This window comes from Paralichthys olivaceus, chromosome 18 (assembly GCF_024713975.1).
Source record: "Paralichthys olivaceus isolate ysfri-2021 chromosome 18, ASM2471397v2, whole genome shotgun sequence".
NCBI lineage: Eukaryota > Metazoa > Chordata > Actinopteri > Pleuronectiformes > Paralichthyidae > Paralichthys > Paralichthys olivaceus.
In genome coordinates, this window is record NC_091110.1 from 11,815,906 (window position 1) to 11,837,261 (window position 21,356).

A 21,356-nucleotide genomic window follows, 5' to 3' on the forward strand; every position below is an offset into this window, starting at 1 on the left:
TGGGTACAGAGCGCAGGGATTGCAGGGCTCTGCACTTACCTAAGCTCAGCATCACACAGTTGATTCAGCATCTTCCTAATAGCGCACACATTTAACTGCAGCACACATCAGTGCAGAGGAGGAGTGCAGTGATGACAGAGAGCCCCTGCCCAGTGTTTGTATGTGTGCATGAGTGTGTTTGTGGACGTATTTGTGAGAACGTCTGTGTTGAGCAAATGTGTGCATAGTGTCTTTGTGAGAGAAAGAGAAATAGAGGCAGAGAGAGTGAGAGAGAGAGGGGAGGGGAGGGAGGGAGGGAGAGAGAGAGAGAGAGAGAGAGAGAGGGAGGGAGGGATAGCGGACATGTGTTAGTAAGAGCTGGGAGGAAAGGATGGCTGCTCATGTTTGAACTGCCTCAGATGCTCAGAGGAAGAGTCAAGGCAAGAATTCAGCAGAGGCAGGGGGACAGACGTCTCACTGAGGGACGCATCTTCTTTATCATTTGTGGGGAAACAGAAAATATTTGGCAATGCCTGCTGAAGTGAAAGAGGTAAGTGTGTGGTGGAATGGCTCTATTTGCTCTGTACCCTCCCTCTTTTTTTTTCTTTTGCCTATCAGTTTTTTTTCTTCCTGCGGAGAACTGAAGCCCACCACAGCTTTATGCATTCTGCCTCTGTCATGATGAATGAAGGAGGCATCAGTCGCTTCACCTCCTTCCCTCTCACTGCTGTTCAGTGCAGTCTCCTTGTGTGCATGGGGGACATGATGCTAACATCTTCATCAAGTGTGTGTGTGTGTGTCTCTGTGTGTGTGTGTGTGTGTGTGTGTGTGTGTGTGTGTGTGTGTGTGTCTGTTTGTGTGTGCGTGCATGCACATGGAAGTGCGTGTGTGCAAAATGCATAGGCAAGCTTATAAAGGGGGATAATCTTTGATTGCATTATGAGGAGAGGTTGTCCCTTCAGGGGGAAAATGGTGCACACACTCCGGTAAGTGTATTGCCATGATGTATCAGAGACACATTAAATCTGACCATGCAGTATTTAACTATTTGAGGATCAGAGCATAATCAGGAGTAAGAGGAGGCTCCAAATGGAAACTTTGAGACTGAGTAGCCTCCCTTCTTCTTCTCGTTATTTTCATTTTGAACAAGTATTTACTCTAAATAGATCAGCCTGCTTAGAATAAGGGTTAACAGGACGTATTGCTTGCCGGACGATAGTGTTTCTGCAGAAAACAAGCCTCAAATAAAGATGGTTTTCAAGCCTCTACATCATTTCAGTGCCTTTTCCATTCACAATGTACAGCAACACATTCTATAAATTAACAGTGACTAACACAAGCATCTCGGATTCAACAGATAGTGCAGGGCAGATGAGTTGTGACAAAGTTGTGGCTAATGTCTTCTGACATCAGTGGGCTGATGTCATGTTTTATTATCCTCTGGCGGCGCCACTCTTTCAGCCCCACAAACTGAAAACTAATACACACTCAAGTTTGATCCCTGCACAATCACTTCACCATCTTTGTCTCTCTGGCATGGATTTGTGACAAGTTGAATTTGTGGCTTGTGTCTGTCATGCCCTTGAGCTGGTCACCAACAAACCTGACCTCACTCAGCATTAGATCAGACTCGGTGTCTCCCAAAATAATACCTTGGCTTCTGCTGGCCTCAATACTGAGAGTTGACGGGCACAAGATGCAAATCATGTCATTCTGTCTCCTGCATCGCTGCACCATATACCATACCTCCATTTGTTTAAAGCTAAGTCAGATTGAGCGTCATCGTCTTGACCTATTTGGCTCTGTGGGCACACTTAGTTAGTGATGGTGCAGTGAGTTATTTAAATGAGCTTTGACTCAGCGTGGCCTGGCCTTCCCTGGAGCTCGAATCAGACGGGGATAGCGTGCGGGCCCCTGTCCAGCCTATTATCGTCCTCCAAATCCTTAATCAAGCCGTCTGTGGAGGACAGTGGTACCCTGTCTGTCTCCGGGCCAGGCGTTCATTTAGTGCTGCCTAACAATATCCAATCAACCTCCCCCAGAGTTGTTCAAACCAAGATCATCTCCTCACTGCCAATTTCCCCTGGGTGACCCTTTCATCTCCCCTTCCCTTTGACACATTTTGTGCATGGATATGAGGGCCACTTGTGTTTGGTGGGGTGTTAGAAAAGCGAATCAAGCTCTCGCCCTCCACATTCGGTCGGCGGCTCACTGCAGCCTGATTTAATGCAGTAGAGGTGAGTTCTCGGAACTTGTTTGGTTTAATGTTGTAGCCTCAGATTGACGAGAGCCAGGAGATTTTAATAGTTTATTTGTTGCTGTCATGCACTTTTATTTCAGTACATCATCCAGTATATATATATATATATATATATTCTATGAGATTATATACAAAAATGTCCCATTTCTGAATACTAAAATGATTTTAGAGTGGATGAGCAATTCAGGTGGTAAAATGGCTCATAAATGATGCAACAGAATTGATCTCTTCCATAACAGAAGCTTTTAATTATACTCTGAAGCTTTGATGGGGTTGTTTACATCATTGTTTGTCCCAGATTTTAGTGAAATTCTCCCGCTGCGACCACAAGGCCTTCAAAACTAAAACAGGTGTGTCAGATAATTCGATATTGACTGAAATCATTAGAGTATTTTTGACAACACACCAGAATGAATGTGAATTTCGAAAGAAATCTGCATAGAATGTGTTTACAGTAAAAAAAACTGCCTCCGGTTCTCTCTCCGACCAAGATGCTGAATAATTAATCCACTCTGGTTAATGAAGCACACTCTGCTGAAGAGAAAAGAGAGTTTAAGTTCTGTTTGAAATAAGCAAGTGGAAATTACAGAGATATCCACATGTTGTATCAGAGCAGCAGCTGGATTATAGATTTAAGAGTCAGTGATGGTAAATCAGGCCTCATAACAAAAACCTTGAATGACTGGCTGCTCACTTACAGTCCCATCGCAGAGCTGCTGCACTTTGTCGAGGGGTCATTTTTAAAAGACAGTCTTCACCTCATAACAACACTAATATCTAATCACACAGATACAGATTGTGACACGATTACATACGTTTTCTTCCACCGGTGGAGAGATGTCCGATGCAGATGCATCTACTTCTGAAAAACAATGTTTTGCTTGCTGGCTGTTAAATTATTACCAGACACTACACTTTGCTCTCAAGGAGACTAAAGCGAGCCACTTCAATTGAAATGTAAAAAAGATGTAGTCGAGTACCCCTGCAAGATGTTGTCTGTCAGTTTCTGTACATATCAAAGAAAATGAAAATCTGCTCCCTGAAATTATTATCAAGGTTGTAAGAAGTATGAAGCAAGATAAGGGCAAAACATTTTTATTTTAAATAGGATGAGTAGCAACATTGAGTGCTTCAAATTTAAGGGATTTCCTGTTGTGAGTAAATTGCATATGTAATTAGCAGATTTCAACTTATTCTTATAACAATAACTTACTCAAAGTATTCAAATGGTAGCAATAAACAAACTAATACATAATGCAGCTATAACCTCGTCTGATAAACATATCAGACACGACACAAGAAAAACCACACAATTAGTTAATTAAGTGGGTAAATGGCATCTATCATCCTGTATAATTTCCCCTGTGTATGTTTTTGCTGACTAGTGACTACAAAATAATTACTGGCAGAATCACTTTGCATCAGTTTGAAGGGCCCATATTTCACACCTTTTTTTTCCTGTTCAAATTTTGGAGTTTTAATTTTCATAATAGGATACAGTGTATTTGTAAAATTAATCTCACTGAAGCTCCACATCTCCTCTCCGAGGCTTCTCTCCGGGGATTGAGCAAGAACAGGTCGGTCAGCCTCTCTGATGATTAACTGAGTGTTTTCTGAGTGACGCACAGCCAACCTCAGGTGACAAATTGTAAGAGGCGATGGTCAGTGCCAGTGCATCAGGGCCAGACAGGAGAGCGTGCATGGCTGCAGACTCAGGGAGGTGTGTGATCAGGCAAGTGGGATGACAACAGTGGAAGATTGCATATAAAACACAATAGAATATGATTTGCCTGACCAGCAGCTATGGAGGCAAAGCTCATCAAGCAGCTTATCCCCTTTTTTGAGCACTGAATTCATCCCTTAACTGTGAGTAAACAACTTTTGAGTGCACACACACACACTATAATAGCTGGTTTTCCCTCCAAGACTAAACGAAAACTTGTGATTAGGGTAAGGGATGAATAACCATTGGAGATCAAGATATTCTTCAATAACTTTCTTTCAGAAGGTCATAGAGACTTGGAAGTTGGTTCTATTCCCACTAATGTGGGTATGCCCGATCCATTGGGACCATCCCCGAGCTTCTACGACCTTTGGAAGGGGTAGGGTTAGGGTTGTGATTAGTGTTTGATTTTTTGGTTGTGATTAGGGTTAGGGTTAGGGATGAAAACCTATAGGAGTTCAAGATATTGTTCAATAACTTTTTTTCTGAAGGTCATAGAGACTTGGAAGTTGGTTCCATCTCCACTAATGTGGCTCTGCCCGATCCATTGGGACCATCCCCGAGCTTCTACGACCTTCGGAAATGGTGAAACCACCAAATCTATAAAAAAAAGTACAAGATATTTTTGAATAACTTTTCTTCTGAAAGTCCTAGAGACTTGTGCATTTCATGATTAATAAAGGGTGGCCTGCCACACAACCACACCGAATTTCAGCACGTTTCGAGCAAGCAGCGCGGAGTTATTCCAATTAATCCCTAATATGGGTTAGGGTTGCAGTTAGGGTTAGGGTTAGGGTTGTGATTAGGGTAAGGGTTAGGGTTGCTATTAGGGTTAGGGTTAGGGATGAATACCCATTGGAGCTCAAGATATTCTTCAATAACTTTTTTTCTGTAGGTCATAGAGACTTGGAAGTTGGTTCCATCTCCACTAATGTGGCTATGCCCGATCCATTGGTACCACCCCCGAGCTTCTACGACCTTTGGAAGGGGTAGGGTTAGGGTTGTGATTAGTGTTTGATTTTTTGGTTGTGATTAGGGTTAGGGTTAGGGATGAAAACCTATAGGAGTTCAAGATATTGTTCAATAACTTTTTTTCTGAAGGTCATAGAGACTTGGAAGTTGGTTCCATCTCCACTAATGTGACTCTGCCCGATCCATTGGGACCATCCCCGAGCTTCTACGACCTTCGGAAATGGTGAAACCACCAAATCTATAAAAAAAAGTACAAGATATTTTTGAATAACTTTTCTTCTGAAAGTCCTAGAGACTTGTGCATTTCATGATTAATAAAGGGTGGCCTGCCACACAACCACACCGAATTTCAGCACGTTTCGAGCAAGCAGCGCGGAGTTATTCCAATTAATCCCTAATATGGGTTAGGGTTGCAATTAGGGTTAGGGTTAGGGTTAGGGTTGCAATTAGGGTTAGGGTTAGGGTTGTGATTAGGGTTAGGGTTAGGGTTGTGATTAGGGTTAGGGTTAGGGATGAATACCCATTGGAGCTCAAGATATTCTTCAATAACTTTTTTTCTGTAGGTCATAGAGACTTGGAAGTTGGTTCCATCTCCACTAATGTGGCTATGCCCGATCCATTGGTACCACCCCCGAGCTTCTACGACCTTTGGAAGGGGTAGGGTTAGGGTTGTGATTAGTGTTTGATTTTTTGGTTGTGATTAGGGTTAGGGTTAGGGATGAAAACCTATAGGAGTTCAAGATATTGTTCAATAACTTTTTTTCTGAAGGTCATAGAGACTTGGAAGTTGGTTCCATCACCACTAATGTGGCTCTGCCCGATCCATTGGGACCATCCCCGAGCTTCTACGAATTTCGGAAATGGTGAAACCAACAAATCTATAAAAAAAAGTACAAGATATTTTTGAATAACTTTTCTTCTGAAAGTCCTAGAGACTTGTGCATTTCATGATTAATAAAGGGTGGCCTGCCACACAACCACACCAAATTTCAGCACGTTTCGAGCAAGCAGCGCGGAGTAATTCCAATTAATCCCTAATATGGGTTAGGGTTGCAATTAGGGTTAGGGTTAGGGTTAGGGTTGCAATTAGGGTTAGGGTTAGGGTTGTGATTAGGGTTAGGGTTAGGGTTGTGATTAGGGTTAGGGTTAGGGTTGCTATTAGGGTTAGGGTTAGGGATGAATACCCATTGGAGCTCAAGATATTCTTCAATAACTTTTTTTCTGTAGGTCATAGAGACTTGGAAGTTGGTTCCATCTCCACTAATGTGGCTATGCCCGATCCATTGGTACCACCCCCGAGCTTCTACGACCTTTGGAAGGGGTAGGGTTAGGGTTGTGATTAGTGTTTGATTTTTTGGTTGTGATTAGGGTTAGGGTTAGGGATGAAAACCTATAGCAGTTCAAGATATTGTTCAATAACTTTTTTTCTGAAGGTCATAGAGACTTGGAAGTTGGTTCCATCACCACTAATGTGGCTCTGCCCGATCCATTAGGACCATCCCCGAGCTTCTACGACTTTCGGAAATGGTGAAACCAACAAATCTATAAAAAAAAGTACAAGATATTTTTGAATAACTTTTCTTCTGAAAGTCCTAGAGACTTGTGCATTTCATGATTAATAAAAGGTGGCCTGCCACACAACCACACCGAATTTCAGCACGTTTCGAGCAAGCAGCGCAGAGTTATTCCAATTAATCCCTAATATGGGTTAGGGTTGCAATTAGGGTTAGGGTTAGGGTTAGGGTTGCAATTAGGGTTAGGGTTAGGGTTGCAATTAGGGTTAGGGTTAGGGTTGTGATTAGGGTTAGGGTTAGGGTTGCTATTAGGGTTAGGGTTAGGGATGAATACCCATTGGAGCTCAAGATATTCTTCAATAACTTTTTTTCTGTAGGTCATAGAGACTTGGAAGTTGGTTCCATCTCCACTAATGTGGCTATGCCCGATCCATTGGTACCACCCCCGAGCTTCTACGACCTTTGGAAGGGGTAGGGTTAGGGTTGTGATTAGTGTTTGATTTTTTGGTTGTGATTAGGGTTAGGGTTAGGGATGAATACCCATTGGAGCTCAAGATATTCTTCAATAACTTTTTTTCTGTAGGTCATAGAGACTTGGAAGTTGGTTCCATCTCCACTAATGTGGCTATGCCCGATCCATTGGTACCACCCCCGAGCTTCTACGACCTTTGGAAGGGGTAGGGTTAGGGTTGTGATTAGTGTTTGATTTTTTGGTTGTGATTAGGGTTAGGGTTAGGGATGAAAACCTATAGGAGTTCAAGATATTGTTCAATAACTTTTTTTCTGAAGGTCATAGAGACTTGGAAGTTGGTTCCATCTCCACTAATGTGACTCTGCCCGATCCATTGGGACCATCCCCGAGCTTCTACGACTTTCGGAAATGGTGAAACCAACAAATCTATAAAAAAAAGTACAAGATATTTTTGAATAACTTTTCCTCTGAAAGTCCTAGAGACTTGTGCATTTCAAGATTAATAAAAGGTGGCCTGCCACACAACCACACCGAATTTCAGCACGTTTCGAGCAAGCAGTGCAGAGTTATTCCAATTAATCCCTAATATGGGTTAGGGTTGCAATTAGGGTTAGGGTTAGGGTTAGGGTTGCAATTAGGGTTAGGGTTAGGGTTGTGATTAGGGTTAGGGTTAGGGTTGCTATTAGGGTTAGGGTTAGGGATGAATACCCATTGGAGCTCAAGATATTCTTCAATAACTTTTTTTCTGTAGGTCATAGAGACTTGGAAGTTGGTTCCATCACCACTAATGTGGCTCTGCCCGATCCATTGGGACCATCCCCGAGCTTCTACGACTTTCGGAAATGGTGAAACCAACAAATCTATAAAAAAAAGTACAAGATATTTTTGAATAACTTTTCTTCTGAAAGTCCTAGAGACTTGTGCATTTCATGATTAATAAAGGGTGGCCTGCCACACAACCACACCGAATTTCAGCACGTTTCGAGCAAGCAGCGCGGAGTTATTCCAATTAATCCCTAATATGGGTTAGGGTTGCAATTAGGGTTAGGGTTAGGGTTAGGGTTGCAATTAGGGTTAGGGTTAGGGTTAGGGTTGCAATTAGGGTTAGGGTTAGGGTTGTGATTAGGGTTAGGGTTAGGGTTGCTATTAGGGTTAGGGTTAGGGATGAATACCCATTGGAGCTCAAGATATTCTTCAATAACTTTTTTTCTGTAGGTCATAGAGACTTGGAAGTTGGTTCCATCTCCACTAATGTGACTATGCCCGATCCATTGGTACCACCCCCGAGCTTCTACGACCTTTGGAAGGGGTAGGGTTAGGGTTGTGATTAGTGTTTGATTTTTTGGTTGTGATTAGGGTTAGGGTTAGGGATGAAAACCTATAGGAGTTCAAGATATTGTTCAATAACTTTTTTTCTGAAGGTCATAGAGACTTGGAAGTTGGTTCCATCACCACTAATGTGGCTCTGCCCGATCCATTGGGACCATCCCCGAGCTTCTACAACTTTCGGAAATGGTGAAACCAACAAATCTATAAAAAAAAGTACAAGATATTTTTGAATAACTTTTCTTCTGAAAGTCCTAGAGACTTGTGCATTTCATGATTAATAAAAGGTGGCCTGCCACACAACCACACCAAATTTCAGCACGTTTCGAGCAAGCAGTGCAGAGTTATTCCAATTAATCCCTAATATGGGTTAGGGTTGCAATTAGGGTTAGGGTTAGGGTTAGGGTTGCAATTAGGGTTAGGGTTAGGGTTAGGGTTAGGGTTGCAATTAGGGTTAGGGTTAGGGTTGTGATTAGGGTTAGGGTTAGGGTTAGGGTTGTGATTAGGGTTAGGGTTAGGGTTGCTATTAGGGTTAGGGTTAGGGATGAATACCCATTGGAGCTCAAGATATTCTTCAATAACTTTTTTTCTGTAGGTCATAGAGACTTGGAAGTTGGTTCCATCTCCACTAATGTGGCTATGCCCGATCCATTGGTACCACCCCCGAGCTTCTACGACCTTTGGAAGGGGTAGGGTTAGGGTTGTGATTAGTGTTTGATTTTTTGGCTGTGATTAGGGTTAGGGTTAGGGATGAAAACCTATAGGAGTTCAAGATATTGTTCAATAACTTTTTTTCTGAAGGTCATAGAGACTTGGAAGTTGGTTCCATCACCACTAATGTGGCTCTGCCCGATCCATTGGGACCATCCCCGAGCTTCTACGACTTTCGGAAATGGTGAAACCAACAAATCTATAAAAAAAAGTACAAGATATTTTTGAATAACTTTTCTTCTGAAAGTCCTAGATACTTGTGCATTTCATGATTAATAAAAGGTGGCCTGCCACACAACCACACCGAATTTCAGCACGTTTCGAGCAAGCAGCGCAGAGTTATTCCAATTAATCCCTAATATGGGTTAGGGTTGCAGTTAGGGTTAGGGTTAGGGTTGTGATTAGGGTTAGGGTTAGGGTTGCTATTAGGGTTAGGGTTAGGGATGAATACCCATTGGAGCTCAAGATATTCTTCAATAACTTTTTTTCTGTAGGTCATAGAGACTTGGAAGTTGGTTCCATCTCCACTAATGTGACTATGCCCGATCCATTGGTACCACCCCCGAGCTTCTACGACCTTTGGAAGGGGTAGGGTTAGGGTTGTGATTAGTGTTTGATTTTTTGGTTGTGATTAGGGTTAGGGTTAGGGATGAAAACCTATAGGAGTTCAAGATATTGTTCAATAACTTTTTTTCTGAAGGTCATAGAGACTTGGAAGTTGGTTCCATCACCACTAATGTGGCTCTGCCCGATCCATTGGGACCATCCCCGAGCTTCTACAACTTTCGGAAATGGTGAAACCAACAAATCTATAAAAAAAAGTACAAGATATTTTTGAATAACTTTTCTTCTGAAAGTCCTAGAGACTTGTGCATTTCATGATTAATAAAAGGTGGCCTGCCACACAACCACACCAAATTTCAGCACGTTTCGAGCAAGCAGTGCAGAGTTATTCCAATTAATCCCTAATATGGGTTAGGGTTGCAATTAGGGTTAGGGTTAGGGTTAGGGTTGCAATTAGGGTTAGGGTTAGGGTTAGGGTTAGGGTTGCAATTAGGGTTAGGGTTAGGGTTGTGATTAGGGTTAGGGTTAGGGTTAGGGTTGTGATTAGGGTTAGGGTTAGGGTTGCTATTAGGGTTAGGGTTAGGGATGAATACCCATTGGAGCTCAAGATATTCTTCAATAACTTTTTTTCTGTAGGTCATAGAGACTTGGAAGTTGGTTCCATCTCCACTAATGTGGCTATGCCCGATCCATTGGTACCACCCCCGAGCTTCTACGACCTTTGGAAGGGGTAGGGTTAGGGTTGTGATTAGTGTTTGATTTTTTGGCTGTGATTAGGGTTAGGGTTAGGGATGAAAACCTATAGGAGTTCAAGATATTGTTCAATAACTTTTTTTCTGAAGGTCATAGAGACTTGGAAGTTGGTTCCATCACCACTAATGTGGCTCTGCCCGATCCATTGGGACCATCCCCGAGCTTCTACGACTTTCGGAAATGGTGAAACCAACAAATCTATAAAAAAAAGTACAAGATATTTTTGAATAACTTTTCTTCTGAAAGTCCTAGATACTTGTGCATTTCATGATTAATAAAAGGTGGCCTGCCACACAACCACACCGAATTTCAGCACGTTTCGAGCAAGCAGCGCAGAGTTATTCCAATTAATCCCTAATATGGGTTAGGGTTGCAGTTAGGGTTAGGGTTAGGGTTGTGATTAGGGTTAGGGTTAGGGTTGCTATTAGGGTTAGGGTTAGGGATGAATACCCATTGGAGCTCAAGATATTCTTCAATAACTTTTTTTCTGTAGGTCATAGAGACTTGGAAGTTGGTTCCATCTCCACTAATGTGGCTATGCCCGATCCATTGGTACCACCCCCGAGCTTCTACGACCTTTGGAAGGGGTAGGGTTAGGGTTGTGATTAGTGTTTGATTTTTTGGTTGTGATTAGGGTTAGGGTTAGGGATGAAAACCTATAGGAGTTCAAGATATTGTTCAATAACTTTTTTTCTGAAGGTCATAGAGACTTGGAAGTTGGTTCCATCACCACTAATGTGGCTCTGCCCGATCCATTGGGACCATCCCCGAGCTTCTACGACTTTCGGAAATGGTGAAACCAACAAATCTATAAAAAAAAGTACAAGATATTTTTGAATAACTTTTCTTCTGAAAGTCCTAGAGACTTGTGCATTTCATGATTAATAAAAGGTGGCCTGCCACACAACCACACCGAATTTCAGCACGTTTCGAGCAAGCAGCGCAGAGTTATTCCAATTAATCCCTAATATGGGTTAGGGTTGCAATTAGGGTTAGGGTTAGGGTTAGGGTTGCAATTAGGGTTAGGGTTAGGGTTGTGATTAGGGTTAGGGTTAGGGTTGCTATTAGGGTTAGGGTTAGGGATGAATACCCATTGGAGCTCAAGATATTCTTCAATAACTTTTTTTCTGTAGGTCATAGAGACTTGGAAGTTGGTTCCATCTCCACTAATGTGGCTATGCCCGATCCATTGGTACCACCCCCGAGCTTCTACGACCTTTGGAAGGGGTAGGGTTAGGGTTGTGATTAGTGTTTGATTTTTTGGTTGTGATTAGGGTTAGGGTTAGGGATGAATACCCATTGGAGCTCAAGATATTCTTCAATAACTTTTTTTCTGTAGGTCATAGAGACTTGGAAGTTGGTTCCATCTCCACTAATGTGGCTATGCCCGATCCATTGGTACCACCCCCGAGCTTCTACGACCTTTGGAAGGGGTAGGGTTAGGGTTGTGATTAGTGTTTGATTTTTTGGTTGTGATTAGGGTTAGGGTTAGGGATGAATACCCATTGGAGCTCAAGATATTCTTCAATAACTTTTTTTCTGTAGGTCATAGAGACTTGGAAGTTGGTTCCATCTCCACTAATGTGGCTATGCCCGATCCATTGGTACCACCCCCGAGCTTCTACGACCTTTGGAAGGGGTAGGGTTAGGGTTGTGATTAGTGTTTGATTTTTTGGTTGTGATTAGGGTTAGGGTTAGGGATGAAAACCTATAGGAGTTCAAGATATTGTTCAATAACTTTTTTTCTGAAGGTCATAGAGACTTGGAAGTTGGTTCCATCACCACTAATGTGGCTCTGCCCGATCCATTGGGACCATCCCCGAGCTTCTACGACTTTCGGAAATGGTGAAACCAACAAATCTATAAAAAAAAGTACAAGATATTTTTGAATAACTTTTCTTCTGAAAGTCCTAGAGACTTGTGCATTTCATGATTAATAAAGGGTGGCCTGCCACACAACCACACCGAATTTCAGCACGTTTCGAGCAAGCAGCGCGGAGTTATTCCAATTAATCCCTAATATGGGTTAGGGTTGCAATTAGGGTTAGGGTTAGGGTTAGGGTTGCAATTAGGGTTAGGGTTAGGGTTAGGGTTGCAATTAGGGTTAGGGTTAGGGTTGTGATTAGGGTTAGGGTTAGGGTTGCTATTAGGGTTAGGGTTAGGGATGAATACCCATTGGAGCTCAAGATATTCTTCAATAACTTTTTTTCTGTAGGTCATAGAGACTTGGAAGTTGGTTCCATCTCCACTAATGTGACTATGCCCGATCCATTGGTACCACCCCCGAGCTTCTACGACCTTTGGAAGGGGTAGGGTTAGGGTTGTGATTAGTGTTTGATTTTTTGGTTGTGATTAGGGTTAGGGTTAGGGATGAAAACCTATAGGAGTTCAAGATATTGTTCAATAACTTTTTTTCTGAAGGTCATAGAGACTTGGAAGTTGGTTCCATCACCACTAATGTGGCTCTGCCCGATCCATTGGGACCATCCCCGAGCTTCTACAACTTTCGGAAATGGTGAAACCAACAAATCTATAAAAAAAAGTACAAGATATTTTTGAATAACTTTTCTTCTGAAAGTCCTAGAGACTTGTGCATTTCATGATTAATAAAAGGTGGCCTGCCACACAACCACACCAAATTTCAGCACGTTTCGAGCAAGCAGTGCAGAGTTATTCCAATTAATCCCTAATATGGGTTAGGGTTGCAATTAGGGTTAGGGTTGCAATTAGGGTTAGGGTTAGGGTTAGGGTTGCAATTAGGGTTAGGGTTAGGGTTGTGATTAGGGTTAGGGTTAGGGTTAGGGTTGTGATTAGGGTTAGGGTTAGGGTTGCTATTAGGGTTAGGGTTAGGGATGAATACCCATTGGAGCTCAAGATATTCTTCAATAACTTTTTTTCTGTAGGTCATAGAGACTTGGAAGTTGGTTCCATCTCCACTAATGTGGCTATGCCCGATCCATTGGTACCACCCCCGAGCTTCTACGACCTTTGGAAGGGGTAGGGTTAGGGTTGTGATTAGTGTTTGATTTTTTGGTTGTGATTAGGGTTAGGGTTAGGGATGAAAACCTATAGGAGTTCAAGATATTGTTCAATAACTTTTTTTCTGAAGGTCATAGAGACTTGGAAGTTGGTTCCATCACCACTAATGTGGCTCTGCCCGATCCATTGGGACCATCCCCGAGCTTCTACGACTTTCGGAAATGGTGAAACCAACAAATCTATAAAAAAAAGTACAAGATATTTTTGAATAACTTTTCTTCTGAAAGTCCTAGAGACTTGTGCATTTCATGATTAATAAAAGGTGGCCTGCCACACAACCACACCGAATTTCAGCACGTTTCGAGCAAGCAGCGCAGAGTTATTCCAATTAATCCCTAATATGGGTTAGGGTTGCAATTAGGGTTAGGGTTAGGGTTAGGGTTGCAATTAGGGTTAGGGTTAGGGTTGTGATTAGGGTTAGGGTTAGGGTTGCTATTAGGGTTAGGGTTAGGGATGAATACCCATTGGAGCTCAAGATATTCTTCAATAACTTTTTTTCTGTAGGTCATAGAGACTTGGAAGTTGGTTCCATCTCCACTAATGTGGCTATGCCCGATCCATTGGTACCACCCCCGAGCTTCTACGACCTTTGGAAGGGGTAGGGTTAGGGTTGTGATTAGTGTTTGATTTTTTGGTTGTGATTAGGGTTAGGGTTAGGGATGAAAACCTATAGGAGTTCAAGATATTGTTCAATAACTTTTTTTCTGAAGGTCATAGAGACTTGGAAGTTGGTTCCATCACCACTAATGTGGCTCTGCCCGATCCATTGGGACCATCCCCGAGCTTCTACGACTTTCGGAAATGGTGAAACCAACAAATCTATAAAAAAAAGTACAAGATATTTTTGAATAACTTTTCTTCTGAAAGTCCTAGAGACTTGTGCATTTCATGATTAATAAAAGGTGGCCTGCCACACAACCACACCGAATTTCAGCACGTTTCGAGCAAGCAGCGCAGAGTTATTCCAATTAATCCCTAATATGGGTTAGGGTTGCAATTAGGGTTAGGGTTAGGGTTAGGGTTGCAATTAGGGTTAGGGTTAGGGTTGTGATTAGGGTTAGGGTTAGGGTTGCTATTAGGGTTAGGGTTAGGGATGAATACCCATTGGAGCTCAAGATATTCTTCAATAACTTTTTTTCTGTAGGTCATAGAGACTTGGAAGTTGGTTCCATCTCCACTAATGTGGCTATGCCCGATCCATTGGTACCACCCCCGAGCTTCTACGACCTTTGGAAGGGGTAGGGTTAGGGTTGTGATTAGTGTTTGATTTTTTGGTTGTGATTAGGGTTAGGGTTAGGGATGAAAACCTATAGGAGTTCAAGATATTGTTCAATAACTTTTTTTCTGAAGGTCATAGAGACTTGGAAGTTGGTTCCATCACCACTAATGTGGCTCTGCCCGATCCATTGGGACCATCCCCGAGCTTCTACAACTTTCGGAAATGGTGAAACCAACAAATCTATAAAAAAAAGTACAAGATATTTTTGAATAACTTTTCTTCTGAAAGTCCTAGAGACTTGTGCATTTCATGATTAATAAAAGGTGGCCTGCCACACAACCACACCAAATTTCAGCACGTTTCGAGCAAGCAGTGCAGAGTTATTCCAATTAATCCCTAATATGGGTTAGGGTTGCAATTAGGGTTAGGGTTGCAATTAGGGTTAGGGTTAGGGTTGTGATTAGGGTTAGGGTTAGGGTTAGGGTTGTGATTAGGGTTAGGGTTAGGGTTGCTATTAGGGTTAGGGTTAGGGATGAATACCCATTGGAGCTCAAGATATTCTTCAATAACTTTTTTTCTGTAGGTCATAGAGACTTGGAAGTTGGTTCCATCTCCACTAATGTGGCTATGCCCGATCCATTGGTACCACCCCCGAGCTTCTACGACCTTTGGAAGGGGTAGGGTTAGGGTTGTGATTAGTGTTTGATTTTTTGGCTGTGATTAGGGTTAGGGTTAGGGATGAAAACCTATAGGAGTTCAAGATATTGTTCAATAACTTTTTTTCTGAAGGTCATAGAGACTTGGAAGTTGGTTCCATCACCACTAATGTGGCTCTGCCCGATCCATTGGGACCATCCCCGAGCTTCTACGACTTTCGGAAATGGTGAAACCAACAAATCTATAAAAAAAAGTACAAGATATTTTTGAATAACTTTTCTTCTGAAAGTCCTAGAGACTTGTGCATTTCATGATTAATAAAAGGTGGCCTGCCACACAACCACACCGAATTTCAGCACGTTTCGAGCAAGCAGCGCAGAGTTATTCCAATTAATCCCTAATATGGGTTAGGGTTGCAATTAGGGTTAGGGTTAGGGTTAGGGTTGCAATTAGGGTTAGGGTTAGGGTTAGGGTTGCAATTAGGGTTAGGGTTAGGGTTGTGATTAGGGTTAGGGTTAGGGTTGCTATTAGGGTTAGGGTTAGGGATGAATACCCATTGGAGCTCAAGATATTCTTCAATAACTTTTTTTCTGTAGGTCATAGAGACTTGGAAGTTGGTTCCATCTCCACTAATGTGACTATGCCCGATCCATTGGTACCACCCCCGAGCTTCTACGACCTTTGGAAGGGGTAGGGTTAGGGTTGTGATTAGTGTTTGATTTTTTGGTTGTGATTAGGGTTAGGGTTAGGGATGAAAACCTATAGGAGTTCAAGATATTGTTCAATAACTTTTTTTCTGAAGGTCATAGAGACTTGGAAGTTGGTTCCATCACCACTAATGTGGCTCTGCCCGATCCATTGGGACCATCCCCGAGCTTCTACGACTTTCGGAAATGGTGAAACCAACAAATCTATAAAAAAAAGTACAAGATATTTTTGAATAACTTTTCTTCTGAAAGTCCTAGAGACTTGTGCATTTCATGATTAATAAAAGGTGGCCTGCCACACAACCACACCGAATTTCAGCACGTTTCGAGCAAGCAGCGCAGAGTTATTCTAATTAATCCCTAATATGGGTTAGGGTTGCAATTAGGGTTAGGGTTAGGGTTAGGGTTGCAATTAGGGTTAGGGTTAGGGTTAGGGTTGCAATTAGGGTTAGGGTTAGGGTTGTGATTAGGGTTAGGGTTAGGGTTGCTATTAGGGTTAGGGTTAGGGATGAATACCCATTGGAGCTCAAGATATTCTTCAATAACTTTTTTTCTGTAGGTCATAGAGACTTGGAAGTTGGTTCCATCTACACTAATGTGGCTATGCCCGATCCATTGGTACCACCCCCGAGCTTCTACGACCTTTGGAAGGGGTAGGGTTAGGGTTGTGATTAGTGTTTGATTTTTTGGTTGTGATTAGGGTTAGGGTTAGGGATGAAAACCTATAGGAGTTCAAGATATTGTTCAATAACTTTTTTTCTGAAGGTCATAGAGACTTGGAAGTTGGTTCCATCTCCACTAATGTGACTCTGCCCGATCCATTGGGACCATCCCCGAGCTTCTACGACCTTCGGAAATGGTGAAACCACCAAATCTATAAAAAAAAGTACAAGATATTTTTGAATAACTTTTCTTCTGAAAGTCCTAGAGACTTGTGCATTTCATGATTAATAAAGGGTGGCCTGCCACACAACCACACCGAATTTCAGCACGTTTCGAGCAAGCAGCGCGGAGTTATTCCAATTAATCCCTAATATGGGTTAGGGTTGCAATTAGGGTTAGGGTTAGGGTTGCTATTAGGGTTAGGGTTAGGGATGAATACCCATTGGAGCTCAAGATATTCTTCAATAACTTTTTTTCTGTAGGTCATAGAGACTTGGAAGTTGGTTCCATCTCCACTAATGTGGCTATGCCCGATCCATTGGTACCACCCCCGAGCTTCTACGACCTTTGGAAGGGGTAGGGTTAGGGTTGTGATTAGTGTTTGATTTTTTGGTTGTGATTAGGGTTAGGGTTAGGGATGAATACCCATTGGAGCTCAAGATATTCTTCAATAACTTTTTTTCTGTAGGTCATAGAGACTTGGAAGTTGGTTCCATCTCCACTAATGTGGCTCTGCCCGATCCATTGGTACCACCCCCGAGCTTCTACGACCTTTGGAAGGGGTAGGGTTAGGGTTGTGATTAGTGTTTGATTTTTTGGCTGTGATTAGGGTTAGGGTTAGGGATGAAAACCTATAGGAGTTCAAGATATTGTTCAATAACTTTTTTTCTGAAGGTCATAGAGACTTGGAAGTTGGTTCCATCACCACTAATGTGGCTCTGCCCGATCCATTGGGACCATCCCCGAGCTTCTACGACTTTCGGAAATGGTGAAACCAACAAATCTATAAAAAAAAGTACAAGATATTTTTGAATAACTTTTCTTCTGAAAGTCCTAGAGACTTGTGCATTTCATGATTAATAAAAGGTGGCCTGCCACACAACCACACCGAATTTCAGCACGTTTCGAGCAAGCAGCGCAGAGTTATTCCAATTAATCCCTAATATGGGTTAGGGTTGCAATTAGGGTTAGGGTTAGGGTTAGGGTTGCAATTAGGGTTAGGGTTAGGGTTAGGGTTGCAATTAGGGTTAGGGTTAGGGTTGTGATTAGGGTTAGGGTTAGGGTTGCTATTAGGGTTAGGGTTAGGGATGAATACCCATTGGAGCTCAAGATATTCTTCAATAACTTTTTTTCTGTAGGTCATAGAGACTTGGAAGTTGGTTCCATCTCCACTAATGTGACTATGCCCGATCCATTGGTACCACCCCCGAGCTTCTACGACCTTTGGAAGGGGTAGGGTTAGGGTTGTGATTAGTGTTTGATTTTTTGGTTGTGATTAGGGTTAGGGTTAGGGATGAAAACCTATAGGAGTTCAAGATATTGTTCAATAACTTTTTTTCTGAAGGTCATAGAGACTTGGAAGTTGGTTCCATCACCACTAATGTGGCTCTGCCCGATCCATTGGGACCATCCCCGAGCTTCTACGACTTTCGGAAATGGTGAAACCAACAAATCTATAAAAAAAAGTACAAGATATTTTTGAATAACTTTTCTTCTGAAAGTCCTAGAGACTTGTGCATTTCATGATTAATAAAAGGTGGCCTGCCACACAACCACACCGAATTTCAGCACGTTTCGAGCAAGCAGCGCAGAGTTATTCTAATTAATCCCTAATATGGGTTAGGGTTGCAATTAGGGTTAGGGTTAGGGTTAGGGTTGCAATTAGGGTTAGGGTTAGGGTTAGGGTTGCAATTAGGGTTAGGGTTAGGGTTGTGATTAGGGTTAGGGTTAGGGTTGCTATTAGGGTTAGGGTTAGGGATGAATACCCATTGGAGCTCAAGATATTCTTCAATAACTTTTTTTCTGTAGGTCATAGAGACTTGGAAGTTGGTTCCATCTACACTAATGTGGCTATGCCCGATCCATTGGTACCACCCCCGAGCTTCTACGACCTTTGGAAGGGGTAGGGTTAGGGTTGTGATTAGTGTTTGATTTTTTGGTTGTGATTAGGGTTAGGGTTAGGGATGAAAACCTATAGGAGTTCAAGATATTGTTCAATAACTTTTTTTCTGAAGGTCATAGAGACTTGGAAGTTGGTTCCATCTCCACTAATGTGACTCTGCCCGATCCATTGGGACCATCCCCGAGCTTCTACGACCTTCGGAAATGGTGAAACCACCAAATCTATAAAAAAAAGTACAAGATATTTTTGAATAACTTTTCTTCTGAAAGTCCTAGAGACTTGTGCATTTCATGATTAATAAAGGGTGGCCTGCCACACAACCACACCGAATTTCAGCACGTTTCGAGCAAGCAGCGCGGAGTTATTCCAATTAATCCCTAATATGGGTTAGGGTTGCAATTAGGGTTAGGGTTAGGGTTGCTATTAGGGTTAGGGTTAGGGATGAATACCCATTGGAGCTCAAGATATTCTTCAATAACTTTTTTTCTGTAGGTCATAGAGACTTGGAAGTTGGTTCCATCTCCACTAATGTGGCTATGCCCGATCCATTGGTACCACCCCCGAGCTTCTACGACCTTTGGAAGGGGTAGGGTTAGGGTTGTGATTAGTGTTTGATTTTTTGGTTGTGATTAGGGTTAGGGTTAGGGATGAATACCCATTGGAGCTCAAGATATTCTTCAATAACTTTTTTTCTGTAGGTCATAGAGACTTGGAAGTTGGTTCCATCTCCACTAATGTGGCTCTGCCCGATCCATTGGTACCACCCCCGAGCTTCTACGACCTTTGGAAGGGGTAGGGTTAGGGTTGTGATTAGTGTTTGATTTTTTGGTTGTGATTAGGGTTAGGGTTAGGGATGAAAACCTATAGGAGTTCAAGATATTGTTCAATAACTTTTTTTCTGAAGGTCATAGAGACTTGGAAGTTGGTTCCATCACCACTAATGTGGCTCTGCCCGATCCATTGGGACCATCCCCGAGCTTCTACGACTTTCGGAAATGGTGAAACCAACAAATCTATAAAAAAAAGTACAAGATATTTTTGAATAACTTTTCTTCTGAAAGTCCTAGAGACTTGTGCATTTCATGATTAATAAAAGGTGGCCTGCCACACAACCACACCGAATTTCAGCACGTTTCGAGCAAGCAGCGCAGAGTTATTCCAATTAATCCCTAATATGGGTTAGGGTTGCAATTAGGGTTAGGGTTAGGGTTAGGGTTGCAATTAGGGTTAGGGTTAGGGTTAGGGTTGCAATTAGGGTTAGGGTTAGGGTTGTGATTAGGGTTAGGGTTAGGGTTGCTATTAGGGTTAGGGTTAGGGATGAATACCCATTGGAGCTCAAGATATTCTTCAATAACTTTTTTTCTGTAGGTCATAGAGACTTGGAAGTTGGTTCCATCTCCACTAATGTGGCTATGCCCGATCCATTGGTACCACCCCCGAGCTTCTACGACCTTTGGAAGGGGTAGGGTTAGGGTTGTGATTAGTGTTTGATTTTTTGGTTGTGATTAGGGTTAGGGTTAGGGATGAATACCCATTGGAGCTCAAGATATTCTTCAATAACTTTTTTTCTGTAGGTCATAGAGACTTGGAAGTTGGTTCCATCTCCACTAATGTGGCTATGCCCGATCCATTGGTACCACCCCCGAGCTTCTACGACCTTTGGAAGGGGTAGGGTTAGGGTTGTGATTAGTGTTTGATTTTTTGGTTGTGATTAGGGTTAGGGTTAGGGATGAAAACCTATAGGAGTTCAAGATATTGTTCAATAACTTTTTTTCTGAAGGTCATAGAGACTTGGAAGTTGGTTCCATCACCACTAATGTGGCTCTGCCCGATCCATTGGGACCATCCCCGAGCTTCTACGACTTTCGGAAATGGTGAAACCAACAAATCTATAAAAAAATGTACAAGATATTTTTGAATAACTTTTCTTCTGAAAGTCCTAGATACTTGTGCATTTCATGATTAATAAAAGGTGGCCTGCCACACAACCACACCGAATTTCAGCACGTTTCGAGCAAGCAGCGCAGAGTTATTCCAATTAATCCCTAATATGGGTTAGGGTTGCAATTAGGGTTAGGGTTAGGGTTAGGGTTGCAATTAGGGTTAGGGTTAGGGTTGTGATTAGGGTTAGGGTTAGGGTTGCTATTAGGGTTAGGGTTAGGGATGAATACCCATTGGAGCTCAAGATATTCTTCAATAACTTTTTTTCTGTAGGTCATAGAGACTTGGAAGTTGGTTCCATCTCCACTAATGTGGCTATGCCCGATCCATTGGTACCACCCCCGAGCTTCTACGACCTTTGGAAGGGGTAGGGTTAGGGTTGTGATTAGTGTTTGATTTTTTGGTTGTGATTAGGGTTAGGGTTAGGGATGAAAACCTATAGGAGTTCAAGATATTGTTCAATAACTTTTTTTCTGAAGGTCATAGAGACTTGGAAGTTGGTTCCATCACCACTAATGTGGCTCTGCCCGATCCATTGGGACCATCCCCGAGCTTCTACGACTTTCGGAAATGGTGAAACCAACAAATCTATAAAAAAATGTACAAGATATTTTTGAATAACTTTTCTTCTGAAAGTCCTAGATACTTGTGCATTTCATGATTAATAAAAGGTGGCCTGCCACACAACCACACCGAATTTCAGCACGTTTCGAGCAAGCAGCGCAGAGTTATTC

General features: G+C 42.3%; 1 protein-coding gene across 3 annotated transcripts in view; it reads left to right on the forward strand.

Moving 5' to 3' along the window:
• Positions 1–328: 328 nt before the first annotated feature.
• arvcfa (ARVCF delta catenin family member a) overlaps positions 329–21,356 on the forward strand; it is a 96,018-nt gene continuing 74,990 nt past the window's right edge. For all 3 annotated transcript variants that reach the window (XM_069514062.1, XM_020081776.2, XM_020081777.2), the window contains exon 1: positions 329–529. In XM_069514062.1, the coding sequence (XP_069370163.1) occupies positions 509–529 (21 nt within the window). In that variant the 5' untranslated portion in view covers positions 329–508. The remainder of the gene's footprint in view (positions 530–21,356) is intronic.